This window comes from Schistocerca cancellata, chromosome 4 (genome assembly GCF_023864275.1).
Source record: "Schistocerca cancellata isolate TAMUIC-IGC-003103 chromosome 4, iqSchCanc2.1, whole genome shotgun sequence".
In the NCBI taxonomy this organism is placed as follows: Eukaryota; Metazoa; Arthropoda; class Insecta; order Orthoptera; family Acrididae; genus Schistocerca; species Schistocerca cancellata.
Window position 1 is genome coordinate 660,554,909 of NC_064629.1, and position 24,233 is coordinate 660,579,141.

The 24,233-nt window shown below is 39.1% G+C and overlaps 1 protein-coding gene across 12 annotated transcripts in view; it reads right to left on the reverse strand.

The window, feature by feature from the left end:
* Nucleotides 1–9,734: 9,734 nt before the first annotated feature.
* LOC126183394 (uncharacterized) overlaps nucleotides 9,735–24,233 on the reverse strand; it is a 60,238-nt gene continuing 45,739 nt past the window's right edge. For 11 of the 12 annotated variants that reach the window (XR_007536738.1, XR_007536736.1, XR_007536735.1 and 8 more), the window contains one exon: nucleotides 9,735–10,498. Coding sequence is in view for 3 of the 12 variants with exons in the window: in XM_049925340.1 (XP_049781297.1) it covers nucleotides 10,350–10,498 (149 nt within the window). In the remaining 9 variants the exon portion in view is untranslated. Of the gene's footprint in view, nucleotides 10,499–24,002; nucleotides 24,184–24,233 lie in introns of all 12 variants that reach the window. The other variant, XR_007536732.1, reaches the window with a different exon arrangement.

Sequence of the window (24,233 nt, forward strand, 5' to 3'; positions counted from 1 at the left end):
TGAAGGCGGAGGGAGTTTTGGCTAGTGGAGTTTCAAAAGCAGACTTAAGATTCAGATAATCGAAAAAGTCCAAGATTCATAGGAATGCTTTAACAGGGCTACCAGAACTTAAAACAAAGCTACACCATGGGAAAAATGAACGAAAACCGCTTAAAGCTTTGTACGATAGCAGCAACAAGAGCTAGGCAATGGACATATGAAGACAAGGAATTTGCTCTGTCCTTATACAAGCAAAACCCTTGCCCATACAGGTATTTGTTAGTTCATTTTTGCCTTCCTTCTGTGACTCATATGAAACCTCTATTGTGTGTTGCACCTTCCAAGCCAGGATTGAGTCCTGCAGTGATGAATGTAATAAAAGCAGAAGCCGAGGCAGTGCACAAAAATGATAAATATGTTGCTTTGTTCCTTGATGAAGTGTCTTTGGAGACAATTTTTTATTATGATGTGAATAAGCAACAAATCAGTGGGTTGTAAGAAGGGCAAATATATTTGCAGACCATGATGTGTTGGTAGTCTGATCAGAGGCATATGCAAAATTTGGAGGCAGGTAGTCGCATATCTCTTCACTCAGAGCTCAGTTTCAGGCACTACTTTAAAAGTTCTTATTATCTATGTTATAAGCAACTGCAAATAGAGCTGATGGCAGTTGGTACAATTTGTCATCAGAGTGCAGCCAACTGGGGAGCACTGAAGGGACTCTGCAGTCAGTAAACAAGTGAATCCAGTCCATTTCATTTTTTACCTATTGCAGTAATCAGGAATAACAATTTGTAAAGCCCACTATTCTGAACAGTATATATTAAGTAAATTTGCACCAATTTTGATTTACATGTATCTCAGAAATTGAAAACAGACTATCTGTACTAAAAGAATAAATGTGGTTAAGGAGAAATTGAAGAACAAGTTTAAAGCTGCTTGACAGTTCAGAGATCAATTTTGCTGTGTACTTTGAAAACAAGAAATGTAGAAGTCAATGTTTGTCTTTATTAATTGTTGTTATCCCCATTTCCTATCTGTGATACTTCTCTCTCAATCTTGATGTTGTATCTGCTATTGTGTTGAAGCATTTACTCTCGTTTTATGTAGGGACATTTTAGAGGAAGTCAGTGATTAAATAATGCAAGTTACCTGAAATAGGCCTACAGTTGTGAAAAATATTTGATAACACGTAGGTCTACATGCTTTGCCCACTTCTACTGGAAAGCTATAATAATCCTTGTGATTTTCCAGATGCAGTTCCCTCTGTGTCTAAGTACCTACATTACCTGGGAGAGAACATCCTGTAGACGTAGATTGTAGGGAATGCCTGAGTAGGCATACTTTGTTTAAAACAGCGATAACTTGCAGCATAAGTATTCAAAGTGATTGTGAGTATCTGAACTCAAGTTGCCAATGTGATCTGAGAGGGATTATAGATAATGTTTTGCGTTACTTGTTCTGGTAATGAAAATTCTATTTGTCTTGTGAAACACATACAATCCCACAAAATCTTATGCCTTGTAGTAATTAGTAATGATTTCCTTATATGCGGTTGTAGATGTAGTAGATGCATTAAGACTGATTACGTCCAGTCAGATGTATATCTAGATGTGTTGAGGTTGATTAGGTGCAAGGAAGAGAGTGGGATTTACAGATATTCCAGTTAAAAATTTGACAATTTGTATATTATGTTAGCTGAAGTGTAGGCCTAATACCTGAGGATATATTGAAAAAGTTTAGCTGTACAATTATTTGTAATATTGAAGAAAATATCTTTCTTGGAAGTACTTTAGTGCAATAAATTTCATTGCAACTGCAGGTAAATAAGTTTGGGTAAAACTTCTTGCAGGTAAGACTGGCGCACTGAACTGCTGCAGAAACAAAGCGATGTATAGATGTCAGATGATAATCTTGTGTTTGTTCCTTCATACCATTTCATCATCAAAATGAAAGTTGTACCACACTCAGGAAATGAGCACAGGAGAGCAGATGTAGGAATCAAGTGTCACTGCACTCGGTGAGGTTGTAATGGAGTTGGTTTGCAGTAGGATGAAACCCAGTGCCGGTCCATGGGCCTACTGTTCTCAAAAAGTACGTTGCGGCTGCTGAGCTTAACTCTCAATCTGAAGAACAGAAAGTGTCACATGCCTTCACATCATGAGACAGTGTGAGAAGGTACAAATGTAATCCAGGACATTAGTGCAAAATGTGATCACGAACTTTACGCCATCACCTCTCATCCCTTTGTCACCCAAATACTGGCATTGAAAATTTTCCACCACCAGGATGACTTGCATCCAAGTTGAGAGCCACCACACAGAACTTTGTTAGCAACCTTGGTTATGGAGATGGGGCCATCTCACCACAATCGTAGAAATTTCATAGCAATAGGCCTACTGCTGTGTTAACATTGCCAAGTTCTGTAAACATTCTCCTGTTTGTTTTTACCCCAAATGTCATATAAGAGTGGGATCCAACACACTCTCTACATCATTTGTCCACTAAATTCAAATGGTCGGTGGAGGAAAGATGTTTGTTTATGTTCATCCATAAATAAACATTTATTTGCACTCAATGTCATCAAGATTGAAGCTGATAACTGAAGATCTAGCTGAAGCCTCTTCAGGCTTCTTATACTTAAATGCCAATACATATATTCCCTAACGGTATTTGTGGATAACGGAAACTTTAGGATGAACTCGGCAATTCACAACCACAGTACTACAGGTAGAAATAATTTACTCCTCCTGGTTTAAAAGGGAGTTTTATATTCTGGTGCAAAAGATTGTAACAGGTGTACTGTAGAAAAGAAACTAAACATTCCCACCCATCCATATAAACGGCAAGTTGACATATCCTGAGCATGTGAATTTGTTGAAAACAAGTGACCAGTCAGTGTGTAAAAAAGAGTCGAGCTAAGACACTAAAAGTAAGTTGTCAGTCAGTGTCTGAAAATAATCAAGCTCTATACGGAAAAAAAAGAGGAAGTATCCAGTCTATGTGTGAAAGCAAACAAGCTACTGCATGTTTGTTTTGCTTCACAATTGCTAAATATGTATGGAAATTGGACATACATCCTAATCTCCTTCTCCCCTACGTCTCTGTTTCCTCCTGTCCCTCTGACGCCTACCATCTCCTTCCCCTTCTCTCTGTCCATCTCCTCCTCTGCCCTCTCTATATCCATTTCCTCCCTCCCTGCCAATGGCCATCTCTTCTCTCCCCCTTCTCTCTCTGAGCTTGAGCCTTGCTTGTTATTACAATTTTAGTTTCCATAGTAGTATTCTAATCATAAACCATAAATACAATGTTCCTGTTTCCTGTGAAAACAGACTGCAAGGAATAAAACAAAACAGTATAGTTTTGTGTTTACAGTTTGCATTTAAAGTATATATAATGAGGTAGAACATATATGGAAGAAATAATTTGTCTAGCAGTTTAAGTGCCCAGCTATCATAATTGAAACTGATTGTGAGAAAGAAAACAAAACTATACATTTTCACAGCAGAGCATGGCAAACATTTTATTTGGCACAGTCAGTTTTAACAGAAAATTGGTAGTTGGTCTTTAAAAGAATATATGGCCAGTGTCTCCCTGAATGTTTATTAGGGTATCATGTAAAAATTTGAAATAAATTGGTCAAGACCTTTTTGAGATTTCTGCTAACAGTGTTTCCCATTACCACATACAATTAAAAATGTAGCCTACATCCATCTAAGCATTTATTAGGGCATTGTGCAAACATTTCAAGTAAATCAGTCAAGTACATTTCCAGATTTTTGTTTACAATATTAAACAATGGCTTGTCTTTTCACAGTGGTATAGATTAACTAACACTGGCCAAGCGAATATCAACTGCAGTTATAATTGTGTGTTTGACTTAGTAATGGGTTACTGTAGATGAATACAAAACTGGGGGGGGGGGGGGGTGCTCAATGTATGTTAGTAGTGACATAGACTTGCATTGCAGTGCCCTTGCTGTGAATGATTACTGTACAGAAAATTTACTGGAAACAGTGGTGTTGTTCTGTCACTGTAAAATCTTACAATTGTACGTGTATAACTGCACAACAGATAGTGATATTGGTATATCTGTGCAGGTTTTACAGAAACTAATTGTACACTTTGAGAAGTGGCCTAAACATACGATTTTAATTTTTGGTGGCTTGAGTACTGATACAAGACTAAGGACACATACAAATTAACCTACTCAGTATGCTATGATCACATGACCTGTTCTGTATTAACGATCACTTAACAAGACAAACTGCTTGCCTTGACAATGTAATTACTAATGTTGATACAAATCAGTTATCAACTAGGGTTGTTCAATACACATTATATCAGTGCATAAAGGTGTTCAGTTAAATTAAATACTAAAAAGTCTATATCTGATTCCAGTGAAATTAAGTCCAGAACCTAGCTAAAGACAACAAACTGGAATGGCATTCTGCTTGAAAGCAGGCCTGCTCACATTGAAAATGCATTTACATTAACTGTCAGTGCACTGTCAGAGACATTTAAAACTAATTGCCCTAAAGCAGTGAGAAAAAATAAGGGAACTGACAGGATATATGGTCTCACATCTGTGCATTACCGGTTCACACACTATCTACAAAAGCTATTAACTCTGTTAATAATTTCCTATGACAAATCAAGGGATAGTGGAGCAGAAAGAGCAAGCCACATATAGTTAAAGTATGAATAACACTGCTGCAGCTGAACACAATCGTAAATATGACAACATCCATGACTCAAAACATGAAAACTCTTTTCCTACAAAATATTGAAGATTTAGTTCCTGGCACTAAAAGATAAGAGGTAAAAGTAACCAATAATAAAAGTGCAATAGCGAAACTAAGTTACTCAAAATCAGAAGACATTTATGAACTCTCTATTTTCGAGAGAAAAAATCTGAGGATGTAATAGCACATCCATTAAATTCTCTTATAAACTGGATGTTTGTTAGTGGTTGTTTCCCTATATCCTTAAAAATAACAGTCATTATTTATCTGCTAAAAAATTTATCGTGTTTTGTTCTAATACTTACTGCCCAACCTGTGTTGCACCCATCCTTTTTTCCTTACTGCATGACTGTGTGTGTAAGCGTACTAATTACCAGATTTGCAGAAAACTATGACTTTTTAACCTTGTGTGTGTGAAACGTAGTAATAAGGTGAAATGTGATGTCAAGTTATGTTTGTGGTCCCAAAAATGGATCTATTGCAAATGTTTAAATACCTTAGAAGAGAGAAACATAATCCGTGACTGTGGAAATGTGCACTGCAATGTTCATGATATTCTATGTTTCCAACAGGAATACCGAAAGGAAGGTGTGACTGCCTTATTAAAATATGGTATATCAGTTAAGCTGTATATAGAGAAGTCTGATAAAGTAACAGAAGACTATTCAAAGTGTCGTGAAATTGTCATAACCGAACAAAATGATAACTTCATTAGACCCAAAAAGTTCCATCGTGCTAATCGTAATGATAACAACACTAGTCTGCCAACAGCAAATAATTTTGCACATTTAACGTGTTATGAATCAAAAGATGTGAAAATAGCCATATCAACTAAGTACTCTCGCCATACTTGCACTGTACATGCTTGAGCTCTGTCCTGCAAAATGATGGTCAGGTCCTGCAGAAAGTGTCATTACTTCTGTCTGTAAGCTGGTCAAAGGTTGTGTTCCGAAAACGAACAGCACAGAGACAGAAGTGATGACACTTTATGCAGGACCTGACCATCATTTTGCAGGACAATGCTCAAGCACGTACAGTGCAAGCTGTTACTGATTTCTTTGACTGATGGGGCTGCTAAGTGCTATACCACCTACTGCACTCCCCTGAGTTAAGCCCTCATAAGTTCAACTCAATTTCTAAACTGAAAACACTTCACAGCATTTGCTGCAGAACTGCTGCAAATTCGTTGGGCAATAGACCGTGCCGCTCGAATGGTCAACACAACTGGCACTGCTAAGAGTATCCTACAACTTCCACATCATTGGCAATTGGTTATGCACAATGCAGGTGACGACTTTGAAGGTCAGTAAAACTTTGAAACACGTATCTATTTTGTACGAGCTGCAAATAAATAGTTGCCAGCATTAAAGTTCCAACCCTTGTATGTAGTTCTATAATGGAAAACGTTATAAGCCCATTCAACAATCTCTGGTGGCTTCTGATGTTTACCTGCTTAAGAGCTCTCGAAATTCCTAAATATATTTAAAACAGTTACTGTACAGGACAAGATACCGAGCAAAAAGCTGGGCAGTTCTAGGTGAGCTGGTGCATTACCAAACTCTTCCCTCTTGGGACTGAACTGTATCCCCCTGTTGACATTGCTGGACAGAGATTGTAATGTAGACACAATTGCCACATATGAAGACACATACTGGATGTGGTCACAGGAAACACAAGAGAAAAGCTGGAGGCAAAAACAACAAATGTTGTTTTGCTGATTAATGCAGATTCTTAGGTATTCTTGTGGATAATGAACTGAAATGGAAAAAACAGCCAGCCGAAGTGGCCGTGCGGTTAAAGGCGCTGCAGTCTGGAACCGCAAGGCCGCTACGGTCGCAGGTTCGAATCATGCCTTGGGCATGGATGTTTGTGATGTCCTTAGGTTAGTTAGGTTTAACTAGTTCTAAGTTCTAGGGGACTAATGACCTCAGCAGTTGAGTCCCATAGTGCTCAGATCCATTTGAACCATTTGGAAAAAACATATTAATAATGTTTGTAAGAAACTGAGCTCTGTCATATTCTTAATGATGCAGCTATCACAGTATTCAGACAAGAACCTTCTGTGTACAGTGTATCATGGACTTTTCGAACCATATTTACAGTATGGAGTGACTGTGGGGGGAAACTCAAACAAACAAGAGACAAAACGAGTGTTCACATAAAAAAAAAAAAAAAAAAACAATTAGGACCATTTTAAGAAGAAAGACCTCTGAAACGTGCAGAAACTGTTTCAAGAATTTAGGTACCTTAACTTTTTCATCGTTGTATATATACAAAACAATAATGTACATCACAAAAGGTAGTGAGGACTGGATTACAAATGCTAGTGTACACACCCACAATACAAGAAGGAAGAATGAAGTACGGAGCATTCCCCTCCGACTGGCAATGCTAGAAAAAGGACCCCAGTACTCTGGTATCAGACTACTAAGAAGTCTGCCCAAAAACCTGCAAGATAGTATACTTCATAATGACTTTCCAAAGAAACTTAAAGACTATCTCATTGAAAAAGAGTTTTACAGTGTTGCAGAATACTTATGCCATTAAATTTGTATATATTGTTACTCATTATCAGTGATGTAAAAATGTAAGCTAAAGGTGTAGAAAAATAAGTGATAAAGAATGTTAATACTTTGACATGTCCTATATTACACGTACATTTACTGTACACAATGGAATCTTACAGGATCAAATAAAATTCAATTCAATTCAACAGAAGCTGTGCACAATATAACCTACTTACTACTGCTGGAAAGCTAGTCCCAAACAATAAATCCTACCACTAAAGTAGGAGGAATTTCAATTTGCTGGTACCATGTGTGTTAATATTTTGGTCTATACTTAAACAAGAAAATTATTTTTATTATTCAAGTAAAGTAACTAAGAAAGCTTGCAAAACTGTGTATGAGGTAGCTCAGACTGAAATTGACATGAACTATCAATTCCAGTGAAAAGATTATATAGTAGCACCATTGCTGTATTTGCAGCAAACATGCGGGCCAAACAGTTGCACAGTGATCATGCAAAAGGACACCTTGGACATATGCAGAGAGATGTGCTTCTAAAACTAACTGTAGCATTGGAACTACATCAGCAAATGCATTATTAGTAACTTATTGTTGTTTTCTTTATATGATAACTTTAGACAACAGAAATATACTACATTACTGGAACATCAAATATGCGGAAACTGAAGAGGTGGCATTTCACATGGGCATCGTACTTTAATTCTATCAAATTCCACAAAAATAATGCATCATACAGATGATAAAACAAAAAAGAAAAGCAAGTTATGAACCACAAAGTATGTGCCAAGACTGTAGTTTTTCTGAGGCCAGCATAAAACCAGAGGATATGTGACATAATCTGTTCAAGTTCATAGATGATGAAAGCTTGTACAAGGTGATTAGAAACAGTCTGAAAAGCTTGTAATGGTGTTTTAGTGCAGGTTGTGCTGAGAAATAATTGTTAAGAAAAAAATTCAATATGTTGTGCCACTTCAAAGTTAAATAGCACTGAGGTTAGCCAATCAAGGCATCATGCGTGAAAATTCAAGCAGTCCACCAGTTACAATTAGTGTCAGTTGTTCCCAGAGTGCAGCTGATAGCGAATGTGACTGCTCAGCCTTTGGTTTGAGTTCAATCCTTACTACCATCCCATTTCCAATTTTTGTAAAGCTCTCTAGTTTGGTTTGGGGAAACCAAATGAAGAACATATTTTGTGACACCATCTCTGGTGGGCCACTTGAATTTGCACATGCAACAGCCTGATTGGCTAACTTCAATACTAATTAACTCGGAAACAGTGCAACACACTGAATTTTTTCCTTAATAATTATTTCTCAGCACAACCTATCCTGGGACACCCTGCAAGCTTTTCAGACTGTTTCTGACCATCCTCTGTATATTATATTTGAACATGTTTTTGTATTTTTAGAAATGTATTTACATTTTTATACTTTTATATTATGCTGAAAAAATTAGAAAATTTGTCGATGTAATATGGCAACTGTTATACAGAGTGATTATAATTAAAGTTCCAAGTACAAAAAGTTGTAAAAAAATGGACCAGTGCTTGGAAAGACGTCAAATTTGAATGGAATATTATTAAAGAAGGATGAAATGTTATGGAAAAAAAAATCTGAACGAAAATTTTACCACTATGTGTCACAGTAAGCAGCAGAATATGCAAAATAAAAGATGGGAGGTATACAGCTGTTCCCCAGTTCGTATCTGAGATGCTCTGCATGACTCTCAATGCAGGATCGTTTGCTGCTGGTAAAGCCCTTTTGTGACTGACCATACACCAGTAGTTATGCAGAAACTTCAGGCACTCAAGGGTATGAAAAAAAGGTGCAGGTCCAATGTCTGCCAAGGGTGTGGAGAATATGAGTGCCAAATTCATAAAGATAGGTCCGCTTGAACTGCAGTTTGCAACAGGGAGGAAAACAATTGATCCAACATCAGTAGAAGGTGTGGCCACAACATTGCAGGAGGGGTCGAGCAGTGGTGTGAAAATATGCAGTGCACAGGGAATTGCCCAAACTCTGGACATGCCTTTGAGCATGGTGCATGAAATTCTTCGATACTTACTGCATTGCTATACAAAATTACTCATGTTCAGGAGTTGCTTCATACTGACCTGGCAGTAAGACAAATGTTTGTTCTAGAATTTCTTACTTGCATGGAAGTGGACAATGAATGACTATGGAACATTCTGTGGACAGATGAAGCCCATTTCCACTTCTATGGACGTGTCAGTACACGGAACTGCAGAATATGGAAAATCTGCTCCCACATCAGCTGGCATCTCTTTATTCTGCAAAGTGAACAGTATGGTGCAGGTTGACAGCATTGTTTACATAGGACTGTATTTTTCTGAGGAGATGGGTTGTGGAGGTCCTGTTACCTGTACCATCACTGGCAAATTTCATTATGTCTCTATGTTTGTCATCAAATATGTGAAGTCCAGGATTCCTACTCAGTTCACTAGAAAAACAATTCAAACAAATCATATTAATGAGTTTTATTACAAAAAATTAAAAGACAATACTTAAATCTGACAATTACACAGATGTGTCACAAGCAAAGAGTGACATACAAAATAAGCAATTTCTTCAGTATAACAGGTCCCATGTCTGTGTTACATAGAGTGTACAAGCAAGGTAATGAGCACTGACGCTTCTATCCAGCTGCTGGTCGTGAAGTGGCTATTCAACTGGAGCATCACCAGTCAGTCACGGCACTTATGTCCTCTCCACATAGGGGCTGCTGTTGTCGTGTAGTCATCCTGGAGAGGGGTCAGTCAGCGTGTGACTGGCTGACGTCTTCTCACAACCACCTCTTTTCTATCATTCCCAACTAGCATGCTGGTGCTTGACTTTATGCCGTTACATTGCTCCCCGCCAAGGTGATGGACTGTCATTGTATATGGAGCACGAAAACAGTGGGGGAGGCAGCAGGGTGGACACACTAATGGACTGGAAGCTGTGGCTGCAGGGGACGTGATACTTCCAGTCATACCCCACTATCTGGCCTGTGCACTGGTGGAAATGTCCCCCGGAAGACATCCAGAAGGCTACGTGTCCACCTCCTGAGGCCCATACCACAATGTAGAAGGCGTTGGCTACTGCGGCATTTGTGGGTCCAGCTCCATTGGTAGGACGAGATCAGGCAGAGGAGGCAAAGGCTCCATCTGAATGGGGTTGTCCTGTGGTGTTGTGATGACACCCTCTGGCAGCTGCTGTGGCCACACTGTCCTTGGGATCTGTGAATCTGGGGGAAGAGATACAGAAGGATAACCATGCACATGGCAGTGGCGAATTTTATTGTGATGTCGGCGCTGCAATCCGTCTGGGCCTGAAATGAGATACATGCATAGGCCAATTTGACAAAGGATCTCGCCTTGCACCCACCATCTGCTGCCGCTAAAAACCCCGTAAAACACAAAATCATGCAGTTCAAAGCTATACTTCCAGCCTTCTTTTGATTCTGATAAAATGTTCTGCTTCACAGTTCGACTGTGGATGGAACGGTGCACTAGTTAGGTGCTGTATGCCATTGTGTTCACAGAATGATTCAAATTCATTTGATGTGAACTGAGAACCATTGTCCAACACTATGAGTTTAGGCACATCTTCAAAGGAAACAATTGAGGACAACACCTGATAAGTGCTATGTGACGTCGTTGAGTTCACTAGCACAGCAAAAGGAAACTTGCTATAAAAGTCTACCACAATCAACCAACGAGTGTTCCAAAAAGACCCCGCAAAATCTATGTGCACACATTGCCATGATGATTGTGACTTAGGCCAAGTAGAAAACATTTGTTGCTGAGCAAACTGATTTTCCACACATGCATGGCACTGTGACATAATCTGTTCTATTTGGGTGTCCATACCCAGCCAAGTGCAGTGTCGACATGCTAACTGTTTCATACAAACAATCCCCCAGTGTCCTTGGTGAAGTAACTGCAATACTTCTTTTTGCAAAGCTTTGGGGATCAGCACATGTGACTGTCCACTGTCATTTTGAACAAGAATCACTCCTTTCTGTATAGCGAGGCTATGCTGACATGCAAAGTATCAGCGCGCTACTGCAATGAGTGGGGCCAAGATGTGCGAATATATTTTAGCAAAATGTTCAAATTTGAATGAGCTTCCATGGCCTGAGGAATTTTCCTGTCATTCAGAGGAAAGGACTGAAGCAATTCAGAATTGTGAGCATTGATGTGACAACAAGATGCAGCAGAAGCATCAAAGTCTGTATCAGGGTCAATCAGAAGACGTGAAAGTGCATTTGCATTACCATGTCGAGCTGTTGGACGATACACTCTCTCATATTGTTATTGAGACAACAACAAAGGCCATCTTTACAATTTTTGGACAGTTTGTACAGGAACCAGCTTCATCGGATAAAACAAGAACTGCAGTGGCTTGTGATCCATTTACTAAGTAGAATTTTCTGCCATACAAATAGTGGTGGAATTTGGTGACACCATACACAATAGCCAATCTTTATCTATTTGTGAATAGTTACACTGAGATCTGGACAGCACTTTTGATGCAAAAGCAATAGGCCTGTCTTTATCACCAAATCTGTGCAAAAGCACTGCACCATTTCCATAAGAGGAAGCGTCAACTTACAACACAACTGGTAGGTCAAGATAAAAGTGTACCAAGTGATCACTGAGAAATACATATTTATATTTTTTAAAAGTTTCTTGGCGCTCATCTATCCAAACAAAGGGGATGTTCTTGCGATGAAATTGATGCAATGGAGCTGTGATCTGTGTAGCATTTGATATGAACTGAACATAATAGTTCATTTTCCCTAAGACTGACTGCAATTCTGTGACATTGTGAGGAACTGGCAGGTCCTGTATGGCTAACAAATGTGACTAAAGAGGATGTACACCTTGACTGTTTATGACATGACCAAGATACTGCAACTCAGGTTTAAAACTGTCACACTTGTCCAGTGTACACTCTAGTCCTGCATCAGATAACACACGAAACAAACTACACAAATTTTCAGTGTGTTCTTCAGGTGTATGACCTGCTACAACAGTATCATCCAAATAGTTTGAACAGATTGATACTTGAGCAGTCAGCTGTTCGAAATACTGTTGAAAAATGGTGGGTGCAGAAGCACTGCCAAAAGGCAAATGCAAATATTTAAACAAGCCCACATGAATGTTCACGACACACGTTTTGAGATGCTTCGTCTAGTAGTATTTGAAGATAGGCATCGCGCAAATCAATTTTTGAAAAGTAATGACTAGTGCCTAATCCATTCGTGAGATCCTCTGGGGTGGCAATGGATAATTATCAATCACAGTTTGTAGGATGACTGTAGACTTAAAGTCAACACAGAGGCGAATGCGAGCTGAAGGTTTGGGGAGCAAAACCAGTGGACTTGCCCATTGACTAGCTTGTATGGGTGCAATAGCTCCACTATCTTGCAATTCTTTAAGTTCAGTGGACACTTTGTCCCATAATGCAATGGGAACAGTTCTGCCCAGCAAAATTTCGGCTGAGCATTGTCTTTCATAGTAATATGTGCAATAAAATAACAAAATTGTTAGTATTGAATAAAGCTTCAGAAAAAGTTCAGGGAATTTTTTCAGCAAGCTACCTACACTGTCTTTGGCACTGAATGCAGTCACTGACAACAGTGTTTCCTGAATGTTAACACCAAAAAAATAAAATAAATCAAGGCCAAATATGCTCTCACAATCGCATGATTGTAGCACATGAAAGTCATAGTTCGTGTACACAAGTGATACATGGCAGGCAAAGTACATTTTCTGAGAACAGGGATGTCTTGTCTATTATAAGCTGTGAGGTGTGTGCTACTTTTAGAAAGGTGTGGGGAGCCTAACAGTTCATATGTGTCACGATTCAGCAATGTAACAGAGGCACTCATGTCCAACTGAAATTTCACATGCTTCCCACTTATATGCAATTGAACAAAAAGTTTGTTGGACTGGCATAGCACTGAAGAAAGTGTTTGCTTGCTAGTTTTGCTAATGACTGCAGCAGGCTTTGAATACACTGCATTGATTACGTGAGTGGGCAGAATTCTTTTGTTTGTTCCGTTGCAAACATATGGATTGTACGTGACCTTTCTCGCTCCAAGTGCAACACTATGCTTGTCTGGTGGACAGTCTTGGCATTTGTGCCACGAATAGCACTGAAGGTATGACTTAATTCTATTTGCCAGGTTGTTTGGTTAGTTTAAAAGAGAGGGGAAGGACGAAACTGCTAGGTCATTGATCCCTTGTTCCAAATAAAACAATGCCACAAGAATGAGAATAAAACAAGCGAGACTGACAACACAAAACGGAGAGAAGGGAAAAACCACAAGGATGAACAAAGGGCGACAAACACTTAAATGGACAAAAGGGGACAAGAAAACCACAGAAACACAATAAATAGGTAGAAGATACTAAAACGACAAAGCAGATTACGAGATGCCAGCCACTCTGCAGCACATTAAAACCTCCACCCTAAGAGCACTAGGGTGGAGGACACAGAGGGACAAAGGACATGCGCTAAAACTTAGATCAAATGATAAAACCCACCCGCAGGTATAAAACGTATAATTAAATCACCCGATAAGGTGTTGTCAGATACAATAAGTGGCAACAAGTCCGGTAACCGAAGATTTCGTCACAGGGCAGTCAAAGTGGAACAGTGCACCAATATATGGGCCACTGTCAACCGGGTGCCACACTGACACTGAGGCAGGTCTTCACAGGAGGTAGTTGTGCCCAAGCGTGGCCCATGTGGAGCCAGCATAGAACCACACAGTCCCTGTGAGAGGCCTGCATGGAGGACTGCCACACATTCGTAGTCTCCTTAATGACACACAGTTTGATGTGGTTACTAAGACTATGCCATTCCGTCTCCCAAAGCCGGAAAACCTGGTGGCACAAAAACAAACGCAGGTCAGTAATTAGAATGCCAATCTCCATAAGCGGTTTCCGTGTAGCCTGTTTGGCCAGCCTGTCAGCAAGTTCATTGCCTGTGTTTCCGACATGTCCTGGGGTCCACACAAACACCACTGAATGACCGGACTGTTCCAGGGCATAGATGGACTCCTGCATGGTTGCTGCCAAAGGATGATGAGGTTAGCACTGGTCGATAGCTTGTAGGCTGCTCAAGGGGTCAGTACACAGAAGAAATGACTCCCCAGGGCCTGAACAGATGTGCTCAGGAGCACGAGATATAGCCATCAGCTCTGTAGTGAAAACACTGCAGCCATTGGGCAAGGAATGCTGTTGAATATATCCTCCATCAACATATGCAAAGCCGATGTGACCATCAGCCATCAAGCCATCCGTGTAAACCCCTTCGTGGCCTCGGTACATGTCAAGAATCGAGAGGAAGTGACAGCGGAGATCTGCGGGGTGAACTGAGTCCTATGGGCCATGCGAAAGGTCCAGGCAATGCTGCGGCCTGGGTGTAAACCGTGGAGATGTATGTGTATGGACCTTGGGTATAGGTGGTAAAGGCACGGACTCCAGTTGAGACAGAAGGGATTGGACGCGAACTGCAATTGTAAGCCCTGACCTGGGCTGCCGATGCGGGAGATGAACCGCCATTTGTGGGAAAAGGAGATGGTAATTTGGTTGAGCAGGAGAACTACAAACATGTGCAACGTAACTGGCGAGCAGTTGCGCATGCCTGACCTGCAATAGAGGGACACCAGCCTCTGGCAGGACACTGGTCACCAGACTCATCCTAAAAGCTCCCACCACTAGTCGAACACCACAGTGGTGCACTGGCTCGAGTATACGCAATGCTGAGGGCGCCGCCAAACCGTAAACCAGACTCCCATAGTCAAGGCAGAATTGAACAAGGGCTCTCAGAGCTGCAGCAGCATACAGTGATCTGCACCCCAGTTGGTGTTCCTCAGATCCTCCTTGTCATGTTCCATACCTCACGTCAGTATAGTCCTTCCCTCCTCACGCCAGCCTGCGTGAGCTAAACGCGTGTATTTCAGCCTCCTCTCGTAACACGGTGTTGGCTCTTCTGCCAACACAACAGATGACTCAGTGGTCTTCATTTGCAGTATGATCCCACACATTTTGTAACATAACCTTTAGCATGCCTGAAACTATGTCATTGTCTGGGCCACCGAATGGCAATTGATCTACAATGCTACCAAGATGTAGTACAACATCATTCAAGGCCGCTGCACCCCAGGAGAGTTCACGAATATCAAAGTAACGGTGGTACAGTTCTCTTGCGCAACATATCACGCTACCTCGGCATCACATTGATCAAGAGTATGACATGATGTCAAAACATTGTTATCTTGCTCTCAAAGCCCAACCAGCACCATTCTTGTATCCAGTTATAAACCCAAACTCAGCCCTGGCGTCGCACCTCAGTTTTACCTTGTGCTAGGTGCTGCTCCACACTGTGTGTGAATACGTCACAGTCTAATAAGATAATGCAGCTGTGGTGCATGTCAGGAACCTCAGGCTGGAGCTACACATCTAGTGCAATCTTCCATCAGGGATAGTGTGTCAGATGGCTGGCATCCCATGTCTGTAGCAGTGCTTTCGTCACTCAGTGAAATATCCACTGCTACACATTCCCCAGATAATCAGATTGTTAAATGAATTAGACTAAAGGCCCTCCTTGGGAAGAAGCCAAAAGGAAGAATACAAAATAACAAGATGCAACAACCATAGAAAGAAAGCAAAATTGTATAATGTATTTTTAAACAACAAAAAAAGCAGCCTCCCTATTGATGGTCCACAGCCGACAGTGGTGTCTGCTTTCTTGTAGCAGCTACAATAACCTATTTGAGAGGAAGGTATGTGCATCACTAAGAGTGTGTATTCAATCTGTCCAAAAGCTAGAGTTGTGGAAAAAACTGTATGAAACTAAGATACCTTAGATGTTTGCTTTTACCATCAACCCAACTGAAGAGCTGAATCTGGCTGTGGGGTATGGAAATATGGTACTAGTTTGATGGTATATCGACATCTAGAATTTCGATCAATACACAAATCTTTGTTTAGACACTGAAAATATTTGTTGTGGTCTCCTGTCTGAAGACTGGTTGATGCAGCTCTCCACACTGACATTCATTTGAACCTGTTTACTGTGTTTCCCTCAACAACTCCTCCTGCCCCTCCCAGATAAAAAGTTTCCTTCCATTACAAAAGTGACTGTTTGTTGATGCCTAAGAATTTTTCAGTTAACTCATCCCTTCTTTTACCCAAGTTATGGCACAGATTTCTTTTTTCCCCAGTTAGATTCAGTACCTCCACATTAGTTGTTTGATCTGCCCATCTGATCTCCAGCATTACTCTGTAGCGCAGCATGACATAACAAGAATACAGATATAGAATTTAACATCTCAGTGCACAAAAAAGAATATGCTCTTGATACTCTAATACAACATTCCTGCAACTAACATCACAACGCATAGCCCCGCAATCTTGTGTAAAAATTTTCCAATTAATGTCACACTGCATCAAAAAAATTATGCTGCTGCTCTAAAATTGCAGCAAATAACGCTGTGATATGTTAACTATGCATTTTATTTTCTTCAGACACTAACACTGTGTTCATGTGATGTCAGGAATGTGTGTGGATTATGCTGGCGGAGTGCACAGGTGCCTCTGCGAATGACAACAGTTGCCGGTGGACAGTGATGGGTGGGCGGCTGACAGGGGAATGCAGCAGCTGCCAGCACAGGCAGGGTAATTATCCCTCCTCTGCCATGGTGGGCTATAAACACTTGACTCCCACTGTAGGATCAATAATTTAGTCAAAGAGCATGCAGATGAGCAATTGGCTTAGTGCAATGGGTAAGGTACTTGCAAATACAGAAAAAGGTGTGGCCCCCATCATTACTGCTGGTTGTGCTAAATCAGTCCACATTTCATATGAAAATAATAAGAAGATGCACTAAAAAACACATTTATTTTTATTTAATTCCTTTTTTACGACCTTCACATCACAGTCTAATAGGTGTAGGACCACAACCTCACAATCTCTATGCAACTGGAAATGTTTGTCACAACCAATGGTGGCTGCTGTGCACAAGCACAAGAGCACATGAACACCCCAACTTTCGACACCTTGCTAATTTATTGATTATTTTTCTTTGAATGCTGTTAAGCATAATGTAGATGCTGTAATCTGAAAGGTACGGCACTTAAATCTATCGTGCTACTGCTGCTCTAGACTCCGTGAAACTTGGCATCAGGGTCGTAAGCATATATTCAGTTGTGCACATTTTAAGGAGCTTTTGTACATGCTCAACTCTCATGGCGTAACTGCCTTATGGGCCAAATACATACGGATTTGATAAACAAACAGTTCACAACGTGCACAGTTAGATCTTGCCCCTCAACCAGAAGTTTACATCAGTGCCACCAGGTGGGAGTACACTTTTACCTCCGTTCACTTGGCATAAATCCCACTAGATGATAGCCCACTCCTCAGATATGCTAATTCACTCACTGTATCCTGTAGTAAAATTAGATCAGACATCAGTATATGTTTAAGTTGTACTGACAGTAAATCTGTTTTGTGGGTTTCTAAATGAGTTATAATATATTAAGCTTTTAAGTTATCAAACAGTAATCCATTTAAGGCGCTGACAAGGGAAACTCCCCTTCCACGCCCCCTCAGATTTAGTAGTAAGATAATCCAGTGGATAGCCCATCAAAAACTGAATGCAGATGAAGCATGAAAACAGGAAGAAGGTCTACTGAACTGTGAGAAGAAAGAAAAATAGAAACAGTGAATGGTTCAAACTAAACAAGTACAACATCAAACATATTTAGATAGCTACAGTGTTGTGGTTCAGTAGTCATGGTGTTGGACTGCGAAGCAGATGAGCAGTGTTAAAAACTCTCTAGTGCCGATTCCTTTTATTTATTTACTTTTTTCACAAAATTATCAACTGTCCATCTGGTCATTGAAATGTTTGTTCTCTTTCTGTAGTCTTGGAAATTGTCATACTATTAATTGGTTATAGAATATCAGTCATGTGGCAAGAATATATTACTTTGCAAGTAAATGTGATGACTAGCAAGAATAGGTGAGATACCACATAGACATCTCACAGAAATGAAAACAACAAATAAACAAATATGAACAATGTTACAACAAAGGAATTCAAGAGTAAAAAATTCCATAATGAAATGCAACTTCAAAAATGATAAAAACATTTGTTTTGATAAATCACAGAGAAAATTATGCGATCGTGAAACTGTTGTGTTCATTTGTTGCAGCTTATGTGACAGACTGTTATATTTTCATAATTTCTTTGGGAGTGGTCACTTTCACATTCATATGACCACCTAACTTGGGCAAGGAGTCATAACTCACTCACTCATCAGGTGTACAGTTCAGGTATGTCGATAAGAGATTCCTAACATATGACACACGTACTGTCACTAATGCCATGTATGGCACACGAGACGTGTTTTCCAGTGGAGGATTCGGTTGACTTTTCACTTTGTCAGCAAATGTTTGTAGTTCCCATTCGAAAGCCACTACCTTTTGTATGCTAATAGAATAGTTGTGCAGAATCAACTTTCATTATAGATCTCTTCCTTACATTTTGCTATTGCAAATGGGCTTTACATCATGACACAGACATAAATTTGAATACAACAAACAGACAGGTCATTGACAGGATGGTCAATTCACAATTTTGTGAAAAAAAATTGGCACGATGAAACTCTGAACATGAGCTTGTCCACTTTGTAGTCCAACTCCATTACCACTTAACCATGACACCATGGCTTTTTGGCTGTGCTTGATGATGTACTACTTGAACTTGGACTCTTCACTGTTTCTATTTTTTTTTCACAGTTCAGTACACCTTCTTCCTGTTTTCATGCTGAATCTGTGTTCAGTTTTTGATGGGCTGTTCACTGGGTCCTTTACCACTAAATCTGAGCAGGGTGTGACCAGGAGTTTCCCTTGTGAGAAATGTAAGAGCCTAAAGCACATCACCATTAGTTGTGAAATTGTAGCTTTATTTACACTTCTGAAATCTGTTGATCTTATGGTGAGTCAGGTTTATCTGTGCTGTAGGCCCACATTGTATATATGAAAATTCACAAAAAGCTGTATCACTGGTTTCTCTGATACTCACTTAAATTTGGGATCAATGGCAGTGTGCATTAGGCCCTTATGGATCTCAGTGCCTCATTTGTATTCTAGTGAAGTGACAGTGTTGGTAGACATTACTATTTGAGTATAATCATTTCCGCAAATGGCACTTTGTGTTTTAAGTTGGTTGTTTACTGTGTGGGAATTGGCTTTCATGTGCATCATAATCATGAACTATGTTGAATCTATTTTAAATGCTAACAGGGAAGTAAAGCTGTGAGGAGGGGTCATGAGTCGTGCTTTTGTATCTCAGTTGGCAGACCACTTGCCCGTGAAAGGCAAAGGCCCCGAGTTCGAGTCTTGGTCCGGCACACAGCTTTAATCTACCAAGAAGTTTCATATCAGTACACTCTCTGCTGCAGACTGAAAATCTCATTCTGGAAATAGAAAAGTAAATTACCAGGAAAAGTTAGCTGCAAAGGAGATACGGCCTCTGAGAATAGATCCTTTGATTGAGAGAGGGACGAAATCAAATAAGTGTGACTACAAGCAAACATTTAAGAAGGAAGTGTACAGTTAGCACAAGTTGTTGTGTGGGTGCAGCATAAGAATATCTGATTTTCAGCCTGGAAGTAAATTCATGAACTAATACATCTATCAGGGATCGTGTACATTTATCCAGAAAAATGGAAAAGCACAAAAACTCCCACTTACACAACAATGTGAAGTAAGGAGTTGCAAAAACTTACACATTATTTTGTTGTTGCCCTAAACTGTAATTAATTATTTAAAAAACAACAAATTCCACAAAACAATTCTTTCTTTTATCAAAAAATGTATGCATCTTATTATTATTATTATTATTATTATTATTATTATTATTATTTCTTTACTTTCTCAGACATTAAGTCTGGTTAAAAATGGAAAGTGATGCGGACCTTGATCAAGCGTCACTTCCTTTTAACTGTACGGTATATGTTACATTGCATTTAGGAACTTTCGGGTAATTGAACATGTATCAATAATTACAGATTACTGTAGTTGTATATATACGTTTGGGTGTAGCTGTATTACATTGATGTACTGGTGGATATTGCATGGTATGACTCCTGTAGTTGATAGTACAATTGGTATAATGTCAACTTTATCCTGATGCCGCATGTCCTTGACTTCCTCAGCCAGTTGGATGTATTTTTCAATTTTTTCTCCTGTTTTCTTCTGTATATTTGTTGTATTGGGTATGGAAATTTCGATTAGTTGTGTTAATTTCTTCTTTTTATTGGTGAGTATGATGTCAGGTTTGTTATGTGGTGTTGTTTTATCTGTTATAATGGCTCTGTTCCAGTTTAATTTGTATTCATCATTCTCCAGTACATTTTGTGGTGCATACTTGTATGTGGGAACATGTTGTTTTATTAGTTTATGTTGTATGGCAAGTTGTTGACGTATTATTTTTGCTACATTGTCATGTCTTCTGGTGTATTCTGTATTTGCTAGTATTGTACATCTGCTTGTGATGTGATCTAGTATTTCTATTTGTTGTTTGCAAAGTCTGCATTTATCTGTTGTGGTGTTGGGATCTTTAATAATGTGCTTGCTGTAATATCTGGTGTTTATTGTTTGATCCTGTATTGCAATCATGAATCCTTCCATCTCACTGTATATATTGCCTTTTCTTAGCCATGTGTTGGATGCGTCTTGATCGATGTGTGGCTGTGTTAGATGGTACGGGTGCTTGCCATGTAGTGTTTTCTTTTTTCCAATTTACTTTCTTTGTATCTGTTGATGTTATGTGATCTAAAGGGTCGTAGAATTGGTTATGAAATTGCAATGGTGTAGCCGATGTATTTATATGAGTGATTGCTTCGTGTATTTTGCTAGTTTCTGCTCATTCTATAAAGAATTTTCTTAAATTGTCTACCTGTCCATAATGTAGGTTTTTTATGTCAATAAATCCCCTTCCTCCTTCCTTCCTGCTTATTGTGAATCTTTCTGTTGCTGAATGTATGTGATGTATTCTGTATTTGTGGCATTGTGATCGTGTAAGTGTATTGAGTGCTTCTAGGTCTGTGTTACTCCATTTCACTACTCCAAATGAGTAGGTCAATATTGGTATAGCATAAGTATTTATAACTTTTGTCTTGTTTCTTGCTGTCAGTTCTGTTTTCAGTATTTTTGTTAGTCTTTGTCTATATTTTTCTTTTAGTTCTTCTTTAATATTTATATTATCTATTCCTATTTTTTGTCTGTATACTAGGTTATCCAATATGTAATCTTCTTGTTTAGTGTGTTTTCCCTTGACTATGCTATTTTTCTTACATTTGTCTGTTCCTAAAGCCATATTTATATCATTGCTGAATACTTCTGTTATCTTTAGTAATTGGTTGAGTTGTTGATTTGTTGCTGCCAGTAGTTTTAGATCATCCATGCATAGAAAATGTGTGATTTTGTGTTGGTATGTTCCAGTAATATTGTATCCATAATTTGTATTATTTAGCATGTTGGATAGTGGGTTCAGAGCAAGGCAGAACCAGAAAGGACTTAATGAGTCACCTTGGTATATACCACAATTAATCTGTATTGGCTGTGATGTGATATTATTTGAATTTGTTTGGATATTAAGTGTGGTTTTCCAATTTTTCATTACTATGTTTAGGAACTGTATCAATTTAGGATCTACTTTGTATATTTCCAATATTTGTAGTAACCATGAGTGGGGTACACTATCAAAAGCTTTTTGGTAATCAATGTATGCGTAGTGTAGCGACCTTTGTTTAGTTTTAGCTTGGTATGTCACCTCTGCATCTATTATCAGTTGCTCTTTACATCCTCGTGCTCCTTTGCAACAGCCATTTTGTTCTTCATTTATAATTTTGTTCTGTGTTGTATGTGTCATTAATTTCTGTGTAATTACTGAAGTTAATATTTTGTATATTGTTGGTAGGCATGTTATGGGGCGATATTTAGCTGGGTTTGCTGTGTCTGCTTGATCTTAAATTTCAGATAAGTTATTCCATGTGTGAGTGTATCAGGGGATGTGTATGGGTCTGCAATGTAACTGTTAAATAATTTAGTTGGATGTGAATGTGTTGAGGTGAACTTATTTAGCCAGAAATTTGCTATTTTATCTTTCCTAGGGGCTTTCCAATTGTGCGTAGAGTTAATTGCTCGGGTGACGTCATGTTGCAAAATTATCACTTCAGGCGTTTGTGGTATCATTTTGTATGTGTCTGTTTCTGCTTGTATCCACCATGCATACCTGTTATGTTGTACCGGGTTTGACCATATGTTGCCCCAGAAGTGTTCCATGTCTGTTATGTTTGGTGGATTGTCTATTTTAACGTGTGTGTTATCTATTGTCTGGTAAAATTTCTTTTGGTGTGTGTTGAATGTTTGGTTTTGTTTCCTTCTATTTTCACTTTATTTTGTATCTTCTAAGTCGTTTGGCCAATGCTTGTAATTTCTGCTTCTTTTCATCTAATTGCTCTATCGCTTCTTGTTGTGAGATTTTACCTAACCGTTTTGGTTTGTTGTCTGATATTTCGTTTCTTATAAATTGTGTTAGCTGTCTGATGTCTTTTCTCAGTTTTTCTATTCTGATCTGTAGCCTGTGTTGCCATGCTGGTTTTGTGGGTTTCTTCTGTGTGTTGGTTGGTTCTGATCTCTGCCTAGTGTGTATATTTAGTGTAGTGAGTGCTCCTATATAAACCAGTAATTGTAACTCTTCCATAGTTGTGTTTTCATTTATTTTGTTGTGTATGATTGTGTTGATAGTTGTTATTGTTGTTTCGACTTGTGGGTTATTTGGTGGTCTATGCAAGAATGGTCTAATGTCTGTATTTGTGTTTTTGTATTCTATATATGTCAGCTGAAGTTTTTCTTCTATATCTAACATGTGTGTCACTTTGTGTTCTATTTGTGCCTGTTCTGGTGGCTGTCTTAAGATTTCATTTTCCTCTGATTGTTTAATTGATGCGTGTTGTTCTTTGTTTGTTTGCTCTGGGATGTTTGAGTCCATTACTGTATTTTCTTCTTCTTCTGATTGCACATTATTTTGTTCCAGTATTTGTTGTACTTGTTTTTTGATGTTTTCTAATTCTGACTGGGGTATCCTGGTAATAACAGAACATGAGGTGTCGGTTAACTTCATCTGACCATCTGATCCTCTGTCTTTGTTTTCCTTCTAGATTGGTTGCAGGAAGCATGTCCTGCAAAACACCTATATGTGGATTTAAATCATTTTCCATGTGGCTAGCAGTGTCATTACTATTGTGGACGGACATAGGGTTCAAGCGTCATCCCCGACCATGACAGCACTTGTCTAAGGCTTCATTAGTTCTGTCCTGAACCAACTAATCACACTAAAAGGGGGGTTAGCCCTATTAGTGGTTTGTTCTTTTCGTCGCCTTTTACGACTGGGAGAACATACCGGAGGCCTATTCTTTTCCCAGGCCTCCATGTTATTATTATTATTATTATTATTATTATTATTATTATTATTATATTTGTTATTGGCAGTGGCTATAGTTGTATAAACTTGTTGATAAGCATAACTGTTATACAGCAGATGCTATTAATTTCACACTTTCAAATTTTTCTGAATCTAAAAATCTGTGAACACCCAGAATGTATACCCATGAGCCACCACTGGTCACAATAGCTGTACTTGGAAATAAACTCACCACTTTAAAATTCTGGTGGTAGCCTGAACTTGCAATACACACTCATTATATGTGTATAAATTAATGACTAATACCATTACTCTCTTCTTATCACATTTAGCGTCTACCATCATGACCTTATTCATTGTATGTCATGCAATGAACAAACTGTGGCATCCTCTGTATGGTTCATCTTTTATACCTGAAACCAAAGATTATAGACACATTGTCCTTTGTTTCTTTATTGTTTCA